This window comes from Cherax quadricarinatus, chromosome 43, assembly GCF_038502225.1.
Source record: "Cherax quadricarinatus isolate ZL_2023a chromosome 43, ASM3850222v1, whole genome shotgun sequence".
NCBI lineage: Eukaryota > Metazoa > Arthropoda > Malacostraca > Decapoda > Parastacidae > Cherax > Cherax quadricarinatus.
Window position 1 is genome coordinate 21,090,137 of NC_091334.1, and position 11,052 is coordinate 21,101,188.

General features: G+C 38.9%; 1 protein-coding gene across 2 annotated transcripts in view; it reads left to right on the forward strand.

Annotated features, from left to right (window-relative positions):
• Window positions 1–11,052, forward strand: part of JMJD4 (jumonji domain containing 4) — a 20,757-nt gene continuing 9,705 nt past the window's right edge. Inside the window, exons 1-7 of one of the 2 annotated variants that reach the window (XM_070093664.1) lie at window positions 1–272; window positions 2,209–2,354; window positions 2,595–2,743; window positions 3,254–3,406; window positions 3,758–3,872; window positions 6,244–6,330; window positions 10,722–10,869. In XM_070093664.1, the coding sequence (XP_069949765.1) occupies window positions 41–272; window positions 2,209–2,354; window positions 2,595–2,743; window positions 3,254–3,406; window positions 3,758–3,872; window positions 6,244–6,330; window positions 10,722–10,869 (1,030 nt within the window). In that variant the 5' untranslated portion in view covers window positions 1–40. Of the gene's footprint in view, window positions 273–2,208; window positions 2,355–2,594; window positions 2,744–3,253; window positions 3,407–3,757; window positions 3,873–6,243; window positions 6,331–10,515; window positions 10,669–10,721; window positions 10,870–11,052 lie in introns of those variants that run through there. The other variant, XM_070093665.1, reaches the window with a different exon arrangement.

Consider the following 11,052-nt stretch of genomic DNA (forward strand, 5'->3'; position numbering starts at 1 on the left):
GGGTAAGAGAGGCGCGTCGTCTGTTTGTTTACGTCTCCAGATGATTGAGCTCAGTAGCTGCCATGAAGTCCACCACCACCCACAACACCAGCCTATTTCTACCTTTCCCCGCATCTCTAGTCAGATAACCTACGAGGAGTTCTTCAGGGAGTTCTTGGAGAAGAACAGACCGTGTGTGTTCTCCAGCAGCTTCACCCAGGACTGGCGAGCCAGGACTGACTGGGTCACGCCGCTCTTAACTCCAGATGTGGATTTCCTCCAACACAATTTTGGTAGGTATTTTTATTTGTAATTTAAAAAACTAACCAGCAGTGTTGCACATATATTTGAAATAATAATGCTCTATTAGCGGTTTTTATGTGGAAAAAATTACGCTGCTCTTAACTACTGATGTGAATAACCTGCATCACAATTTCGGTAAGTACTTCTCTCTCTAATATCAGTAACTTCTCAGCAATGTTGCACATATATTTGAAATAATAATGCTGTATTACAAGTTTTTTTTTATATGAAAATTATTAAGAGCAGATTTAATGTATTGGCTAATTAGTGTATGTACAGTTTTTGGGGTATCTTAGGTAATTTACACATGTTACTGTGTATGATAATTGCACTTATATGTACCTGTACCTAAATAAACTTACTTGTTGGTAAATTATACTATGTTTATACTGAATCTCAGAGGTGTGACAACCAGTGAGTGAAACATTAATAAACTACTATATTTCATGATGTTAAACACAAAGCATTATAAATATTGTTTTTTGTATTAATTACAGACTGATAGTCTAATTTCTGATACTACATTAAGTTCCAGTCACCAGGTAACTCTTTGTTATTTATTTAATGTTTATAAAATATTTAATATTTAAGGAAGGCGGCATAGGGGTTGTCCTAAAAAAGGTTGTAGGAGTAAAGGAGGTTTTGTGGGTGAGGGGCTTGGACTTCCAGCAAGCGTGAGTGAGCATGTTAGATAGGAGTGGGTGGAGACGATTGATTTTTTGGGGGACTTGACGAGTTGTTGAAGTGTGAACAGGAAAATATTTTGTGAAGGGATTCAGGGAAAATGGTTAGCCAGACTTGAGTCCTGGAGGTGGGAAGTACAATGAACTCCAGGACGATTTGAACAAATTAATGTCTTGGTCTGAGAAATGGCAGATGAAGTTTAATGTGGATAAGTGTAAGGTACTTGCCCTTGGTAATGAAAATAACCCTCGAAGCTATAATCTAGGTGAAGTAGAGCTTGGTCATACAGAATGTGAAAAAGACTTGGGAGTCATGGTAAGCAGAAATCTAAAGCCAAGACAGCAGTGCCTCAGTGTGCGCAACAAGGCCAACAGATTACTTGGATTTATCTCAAGAAGTATAAGTAACAGAAGTCCAAAAGTTATTTTGCAGCTCTATACATCACTAGTGAGGCCTCATTTGGATTATGCTGCTCAGTTTTGGTCCCCTTACTACAGGATGGACATAGACTCATTAGAGAACATACAAAGAAGAATGACTAAAATGATTTACTGTGTAAGGAACCTCCCGTATGAAGATAGACTTAAAGCCTTAAATCTCCACTCTCTGGAGAGGCGTAGAATGAGGGGAGATATCATTGAAGTGTATAAGTGGATGACGGGCATAAACAAGGGAGACATTAATAAAGTACTGAGGGTGTCGAACCAGGTAAGAACCAGGAATAATGGATTTAAGTTGGATAAATTTAGATTTAGAAAGGACATAGGTAAGTACTGGTTTTCTAACAGAGTTGTAGATGCGTGGAACAGTCTTCCCAGTGGGCTGATAGAGGTTAGGACCTTGGGTAGCTTTAAGAAGAGACTGGACAAATATATGAGTGGGAGGGGCTGGGTTTGATTGGTGTCAAGGGGTACGGGAGTTATTTCTTGAGTAGCTTTAGGTAGATGTCGTTTTGATAAGGACCTGCCTCGTATGGGCCAGTAGGCCTTCTGCAGTGTTCCTACATTCTTATGTTCTTATGTTCTTAAAGGAGGGATTTGGGTAATTGACAGTTTGGAGTGACATCTGAACTGTTGTATCTGGGCACCTCTGCAAAGCCAGTGATTATGTGTGAATGATGGTGAAAGTGTCGAATGATGGTGAAAGTATTTTCTTTCTTTTTTTGGGTCACCCTGCCTTGGCGGGAAATGGCCGACATGTTAAAAAAAAAATGGCTTTTCTTCACTGTGTCATCTTTTACAGGTGAAGCAGAAGTGCCAGTGGCAGACTGCAACCAAAAGCATTATGACTCGCAGGAGAAGAAGACGTATAAGTTGAAAGACTACTTGGACTATTGGAGAGGCCTCAGGAAAACATCTTCAGGATCTAAACAGTGTCTTTACTTGAAGGTAATACTGATATTTTATCACCATTCATAGTGTTAAGTATGAGTTCATATATAGTTTAGGTAGAGAAGGAGTGGTATTAAGGGCTAAAAGTATGTACATATTTAAAGGAGCGTTTATTGGGTACATAGCATGTGTACATATATTAGCAGATCATTTGGTATCAGGTTACATGGTATATAATTAGTGTGTAAGAGACTAAGTGTGCTCTATGTTCTGGTTATTTAAGGTACACTTTTACAGGACTGGCATTTTGTGAGAGCATATCCTGATTATGGTGCTTATACAACTCTCCAGTATTTTGCATCTGATTGGCTCAATGAATTTTGGGAAGTCAGGGAGGATATTCAGGATGATTATCGATTTGTGTACATGGGACCAAAAGGAAGTTGGTAAGTAGTATTGTAATTAAAACCATAAAACTAACTAGGGTGTAATTGTTTCTTCCTTGCATCTATATGCTTCGTAAATTGCTCTCCATGGTTATATATTTCATAAATTTTGGTCTACACTATAGTTTATGATTACTGTTGAGCAGAACTCTGGCATTTATTTACACTTTGCAATATATACAATAATAATAATACTGTAATTAAATGTTTGCCAGTAACTCAATTAAAAATTTAAAGTATAGGCTCATATAACATTCATTACTTAATACCTTTGTTAAAATCTTATGTACAATGCCTAAATTGATTTGCATACCTTTAATGTCCTTATATATAAACATATAATAAGTATTGCCATTGTAGTCTTAAGCTATGTTTAAGCTTGCCTGATATGCTCTGCAGGACCATGGGCTTTCTGCTTGCACAACTAACTGCCACTCACCTCTGTACAAACATTGTATGATGTGGAAATAAATCTTTGACTCTGACTTTGACTTAGAAATATCATTTCAGGACTCCATTTCATGCAGATGTTTTCCGATCATATAGCTGGTCAGCTAATGTTTGTGGACGCAAAAGATGGGTGTTTTACCCACCAGGGGAAGACCAGTACTTGAGAGACCCCTTTGGCACACCCATATATGATGTAGACTCTGCAGAACTAAAGTATGATTCTTTGATGTCTTAAGTAAAATAAAAGTATCTTGTATGTACCCTGTTAGGTCAATTTTGGTGCAAAATAAAAAAAATCCTCTTAAAATTTGCATAACTATATTTTACCATTTTGCTAAAGGCAAATAAGGGCAAATCTTCAGGTTGCCCAGTTTTCAACAAAGATGCTTCAACTTGGTCATGGTGTACTAAATCTATGCTAATTTCCAAGTGCTTAAATGCAATGCTGATAGATAAATATTGCAATCAGCAAAAAATAAAACTACTGTATACTGTTTAGTAGTACAATATTGAAGATGGGAAACAGAGGGAACCCATACTGCAGTTATATTGTTTCCTCCTTAGTGACTCCTCAAAATACCCAAAAGCTTGTTCAGTAGTAGGCCGTCTGGAGGTGATCCAGGAGGAAGGGGAAACTATATTTGTTCCTTCAGGATGGCACCATCAAGTCTGGAATCTTGTAAGAACATCTCTTCTTTGTTTTGAGTTTTCTTCTTTTAAGATTATAATTTAAAGTAAAAAAAAAATGTTTAGTACTGTGATTAATTATCTTTTTGTACTGTATGCTATAAAATTATATCTCATTAATCATGATTTTCAGTGGTTTAATTGATTTTTATGTTATTATGTCATGGATAATGAATTTTAAATGGTAGAAACTGATTTGTAACTGTTAGGTATATTTAACAAAGAATAGAGTACAGCATGTATTATTCTCTATGGCTCTTCCGAGTAAAATGTTTGCTATTCTTAGTATCATGACATAAAATATATTAAAATACAGTGGTACCTCGAGTTACGAACTTAATTCGTTCCAGAAGGCTGTTCAAGTGCCAGTACCAAATGAATTTGTTCCCATAAGGAATAATGTGAATTAGATTACTCCTTTTCAGACCCCCAAAAATACACTTAAAAACCACTTATAAAAATACAGTGGACCCTCGACCAACGATGGCATCGATTAACGATAAATCCGATCAGCGATACATTTTAACGCAAAAATTTTGCCTCGACTAGCGCTAAAAAACTCGACCAACACTATTCGTTTCGTCTAAGATGCGTCCACTTCTGGCCAGTGTTTACAAGCCAGCCAGCCACCGCGGTCGCTTCCAAGCATACAATCGGAACATTTCATATTATCACAGCCTTTTTAGTGATTGCACCTGCAAAATAAGTCACCATGGGCCCCAAGAAAGCTTCTAGTGCCAACCCTACAGCAAAAAGAGTGAGAATTACTATGGATATGAAGAAAGAGATCATTGCTAAGTATGAAAGTGGAGTGTGTGTCTCCGAGCTGGCCAGGTTGTACACAAAACCCCAATCGACCATCGCTACTATTGTGACCAAGAAAACGGCAATCAAGGAAGCTGTTCTTGCCAAAGGTACAACTATGTTTTCGAAACTGAGATCGCAAGTGATAGCAGATGTTGAGAGACTGTTATTGGTGTGGATAAACGAAAAACAGATAGCAGGAGGTAGCATCTCTCAAGTGATCATATGTGAAAAGGCTAGGAAGTTGCATGAGGATTTAATTAGAAAAATGCCAGCAACTAGTGGTGATGTGAGTGAATTTACGGCCAGCAAAGGTTGGTTTGTGAGATTTAAGAATCGTAGTGGCATACATAGTGATAAGGCATGGTGAGGCTGCCAGTTTGGACCAAAAAGCAGCTGAAAAATATGTGCAGGAATTCAAGGAGTACATAGACAGTGAAGAATTGAAACCTGAACAAATGTTGAATTGTGACACTGACAATGTCATGAAACACGTTAGGAATGTCATAAAGGAATGGGAGGTACAGGCCTCTATGGACAGATATGTTGTGAGACAGAGGTCCAGTGACTCTCAAGCTGGTCCTAGTGGCATTAAAAGAAGAAGGGAAGTAACCCCAAAAAAGGACTTGCCACCTCAAGTCCTAATGGAAGGGGATTTCCCCTTCTAAACACTAACACCATCAACACTCTCCCCTCCTCCCATCCCATCAATCATCACCAGATCTTCTATAAAGGTAAGTGTCATGTAACTGTGCATGTCTTCTTCAGTTTGTGTGTATTAAAATTAATATTTCATGTGGTAAAAATTTTTTTTTTCAATACTTTTGGGTGTCTTGCACGGATTAATTTGATTTCCATTATTTCTTATGGGGAAAATTAACTTGACTAACGATAATTTTGATTAACGATGAGCTCTCAGGAACGGATTAATATCGCTGGTCGAGGGTCCACTGTACACTTACATAATTGTTCGAGTTGGGAGCTGTTTGAAACTTGAGGTACCATTGTAAAATTATGTTAAAAATGGTATAAAATACTGACAAGTTGATTAAGACAGTGTAGTAGTGAAATAAAGATGATGTAATCAGCCCATCAAGCTTGGAGAAAAAGTATTTGAGGTGGTCAGTCCCTCTCCAGGCTGAGGGACTGACCACTTCAGTTACTATTACTCCAAGGTTGATGGACTGATTTCCTCATCTTCATTTCACTACTACATCTCCCCCTGTTTGACTGAAGAAGTCTACTGTGTTGGCAGAACATTTCAACAATAAAGATACCCAACTGTTGCACATGTGTCTTAATCATCAAAATAAAATTATAGTTTAAGCAGGCGAATTAAACTATGGGGCAATTTTAATACTACTGTACTGTTATTATACTCACAAAAACCAAACCCAGTAAATTAGTATGTTATTCATAAAAAACTAACGTAAATATGGGAGGCAGTAAAACAGTGCCAGAACATCTTCAGGATCTTTTCATCAATATCATTAGATAGAAAGAAACTGATGTATTTTCTTTAAATGTTTGATTTTGGCTAATCAAAAATTAATTTCCAGGAAGACACCATCTCTATAAACCACAACTGGCTGAATGGTACTAACATCCATTTAGCCTGGGACTTTTTGGTGGAGTCCCTGAACCAGGTATGATAGATAAGCTGACAGTGGTCACTAATTTGCCACTTTTATTTTGTGTTACTAACTTCATAGCATCATTGTTGTTTGGAATACATAATCTTATCTTCAGACAACTTAGTTATGTTAAATTTAACATTCACAATAATTTTTAAGCACCTGGGGTAATGGGAGGAATTCAGGTTTGATCCAAGGAAGGGGAGCACAGGTCTAGTTCCTTAGATCCACCATCTTACCTTGGTGAGAGATAGCTAGCATAGTTAAAATAAGCTGTACAGACAGGTGCAGGAAGGAAGTTATTCTTAACTTTTATTCCCATAGGTAGTAGGTTGGTAGACAGCAACCACCCAGGGAAGTACTACCGTCCTGCCAGATGACTGTGAAACAAAAACCTGTAACTGTTTTGCATGATGGTAGGATTGCTGGTTTCTTTTTCTGTCTCATAAACACGCTAAGATAACAGGGATATCTTGCTACTCCTACTTACACTTTGGTCACACTTCACAGACACGCACATGCATATATATATATATACATACATCTAGGTTTTTCTCCTTTTTCTAAATAGCTCTTGTTCTTTTTTATTTCTTCTATTGTCCATGGGGAAGTGGAAAAGAATCTTTCCTCCGTAAGCCATGCGTGTTGTATGAGGCGACTAAAATGCCGGGAGCAATGGGCTAGTAACCCCTTCTCCTGTATACAATTACTAAAAAAGAGAAGAAGAAAAACTTTATAAAACTGGGTTGCTTAAATGTGCGTGGATGTAGTGCGGATGACAAGAAACAGATGATTGCTGATGTTATGAATGAAAAGAAGTTGGATGTCCTGGCCCTAAGCGAAACAAAGCTGAAGGGGGTAGGAGAGTTTCAGTGGGGGGAAATAAATGGGATTAAATCTGGAGTATCTGAGAGAGTTAGAGCAAAGGAAGGGGTAGCAGTAATGTTAAATGATCAGTTATGGAAGGAGAAAAGAGAATATGAATGTGTAAATTCAAGAATTATGTGGATTAAAGTAAAGGTTGGATGCGAGAAGTGGGTCATAATAAGCGTGTATGCACCTGGAGAAGAGAGGAATGCAGAGGAGAGAGAGAGATTTTGGGAGATGTTAAGTGAATGTATAGGAGCCTTTGAACCAAGTGAGAGAGTAATTGTGGTAGGGGACTTGAATGCTAAAGTAGGAGAAACTTTTAGAGAGGGTGTGGTAGGTAAGTTTGGGGTGCCAGGTGTAAATGATAATGGGAGCCCTTTGATTGAACTTTGTATAGAAAGGGGTTTAGTTATAGGTAATACATATTTTAAGAAAAAGAGGATAAATAAGTATACACGATATGATGTAGGGCGAAATGACAGTAGTTTGTTGGATTATGTATTGGTAGATAAAAGACTGTTGAGTAGACTTCAGGATGTACATGTTTATAGAGGGGCCACAGATATATCAGATCACTTTCTAGTTGTAGCTACACTGAGAGTAAAAGGTAGATGGGATACAAGGAGAATAGAAGCATCAGGGAAGAGAGAGGTGAAGGTTTATAAACTAAAAGAGGAGGCAGTTAGGGTAAGATATAAACAGCTATTGGAGGATAGATGGGCTAATGAGAGCATAGGCAATGGGGTCGAAGAGGTATGGGGTAGGTTTAAAAATGTAGTGTTAGTGTTCAGCAGAAGTTTGTGGTTACAGGAAAGTGGGTGCAGGAGGGAAGAGGAGCGATTGGTGGAATGATGATGTAAAGAGAGTAGTAAGGGAGAAAAAGTTAGCATATGAGAAGTTTTTACAAAGTAGAAGTGATGCAAGGAGGGAAGAGTATATGGAGAAAAAGAGAGAAGTTAAGAGAGTGGTGAAGCAATGTAAAAAGAGAGCAAATGAGAGAGTGGGTGAGATGTTATCAACAAATTTTGTTGAAAATAAGAAAAAGTTTTGGAGTGAGATTAACAAGTTAAGAAAGCCTAGAGAACAAATGGATTTGTCAGTTAAAAATAGGAGAGGAGAGTTATTAAATGGAGAGTTAGAGGTATTGGGAAGATGGAGGGAATATTTTGAGGAATTGTTAAATGTTGATGAAGATAGGGAAGCTGTGATTTCGTGTATAGGGCAAGGAGGAATAACATCTTGTAGGAGTGAGGAAGAGCCAGTTGTGAGTGTGGGGGAAGTTCGTGAGGCAGTAGGTAAAATGAAAGGGGGTAAGGCAGCCGGGATTGATGGGATAAAGATAGAAATGTTAAAAGCAGGTGGGGATATAGTTTTGGAGTGGTTGGTGCAATTATTTAATAAATGTATGGAAGAGGGTAAGGTACCTAGGGATTGGCAGAGAGCATGCATAGTTCCTTTGTATAAAGGCAAAGGGGATAAAAGAGAGTGCAAAAATTATAGGGGGATAAGTCTGTTGAGTGTACCTGGTAAAGTGTATGGTAGAGTTATAATTGAAAGAATTAAGAGTAAGACGGAGAATAGGATAGCAGATGAACAAGGAGGCTTTAGGAAAGGTAGGGGGTGTGTGGACCAGGTGTTTACAGTGAAACATATAAGTGAACAGTATTTAGATAAGGCTAAAGAGGTCTTTGTGGCATTTATGGATTTGGAAAAGGCATATGACAGGGTGGATAGGGGGGCAATGTGGCAGATGTTGCAAGTGTATGGTGTAGGAGGTAGGTTACTGAAAGCAGTGAAGAGTTTTTACGAGGATAGTGAGGCTCAAGTTAGAGTATGTAGGAAAGAGGGAAATTTTTTCCCAGTAAAAGTAGGCCTTAGACAAGGATGTGTGATGTCACCATGGTTGTTTAATATATTTATAGATGGGGTTGTAAGAGAAGTAAATGCGAGGGTCTTGGCAAGAGGCGTGGAGTTAAAAGATGAAGAATCACACACAAAGTGGGAGTTGTCACAGCTGCTCTTTGCTGATGACACTGTGCTCTTGGGAGATTCTGAAGAGAAGTTGCAGAGATTGGTGGATGAATTTGGTAGGGTGTGCAAAAGAAGAAAATTAAAGGTGAATACAGGAAAGAGTAAGGTTATGAGGATAACAAAAAGATTAGGTGATGAAAGATTGAATATCAGATTGGAGGGAGAGAGTATGGAGGAGGTGAACGTATTCAGATATTTGGGAGTGGACGTGTCAGCGGATGGGTCTATGAAAGATGAGGTGAATCATAGAATTGATGAGGGAAAAAGAGTGAGTGGTGCACTTAGGAGTCTGTGGAGACAAAGAACTTTGTCCTTGGAGGCAAAGAGGGGAATGTATGAGAGTATAGTTTTACCAACGCTCTTATATGGGTGTGAAGCGTGGGTGATGAATGTTGCAGCGAGGAGAAGGCTGGAGGCAGTGGAGATGTCATGTCTGAGGGCAATGTGTGGTGTGAATATAATGCAGAGAATTCGTAGTTTGGAAGTTAGGAGGAGGTGCGGGATTACCAAAACTGTTGTCCAGAGGGCTCAGGAAGGGTTGTTGAGGTGGTTCGGACATGTAGAGAGAATGGAGCGAAACAGAATGACTTCAAGAGTGTATCAGTCTGTAGTGGAAGGAAGGCGGGGTAGGGGTCGGCCTAGGAAGGGTTGGAGGGAGGGGGTAAAGGAGGTTTTGTGTGCGAGGGGCTTGGACTTCCAGCAGGCATGCGTGAGCGTGTTTGATAGGAGTGAATGGAGACAAATGGTTTTTAATACTTGACGTGCTGTTGGAGTGTGAGCAAAGTAACATTTATGAAGGGATTCAGGGAAACCGGCAGGCCGGACTTGAGTCCTGGAGATGGGAAGTACAGTGCCTGCACTCTGAAGGAGGGGTGTTAATGTTGCATTTTAAAAACTGTAGTGTAAAGCACCCTTCTGGCAAGACAGTGATGGAGTGAATGATGGTGAAAGTTTTTCTTTTTCGGGCCACCCTGCCTTGGTGGGAATCGGCCAGTGTGATAATAAAAAAAATAAAAAAATAATAATTATTATTATTATCCAGTTAGCTGGACTCGAGTCCTGGAGGTGGGAACTACAATGCCTTCACTTTAAAGGAGGGGTTTGGGATATTGGCTGTTTGGAGGGACATCTAAACTTTCGTACCTAAGCGCCTCTGTATGAATGATGTTGAAAGTGTTGAACGATGATGAAAGTTTTTTCTTTCTTTTTGGGTCACCTTGCCTCGGTGGGAAATGGGCAGTGTGTTAAAAAAAAAATGTTACCATAGCTCACTAGTGCTCTAGACTCCTATCACAGATAGGAATGCTGTACCCAGGCAAGGTTGGAGTTCAAGTACTCTCTGTGCAATCTTCAGGTGCAAGAAACAATGGCAAGGAGAAGGTGCATGATCTACTTAGCTGGGTAAAGAAAAATTACATTATTGTATATTTGTAGGTACAGTAAGTGGTTAGAGAATTACCTTTCCCAAAATACTATACATACTAAATTCTGCTAATCTTCAGGTTGAATACGCTATCCAGGATTGTAATGAAATGGATGATTGGGTTGGACAGTGTCAGCTGTTATTGCGTGCCACACATGGAATGGACTACCAAGAATTCTACACCTTCCTTCGCACTGTTGCACGGCGAAGGATCAGCTACCTGACAGGTATGAAATGTTGTCATGAGTATTTAAAATTATACAAAAAAAATGATTGGCTTTACTTGTTGACTGCTTTCAAGCATATTTTTTTTCCATTTTCTTTCCTTGTAGCATCACTTAATGATGCTGTGAAAAACATTAAACCACATTTGGCTCTGTACATCCAGCAGAGATAACAGCCTGGTTGGT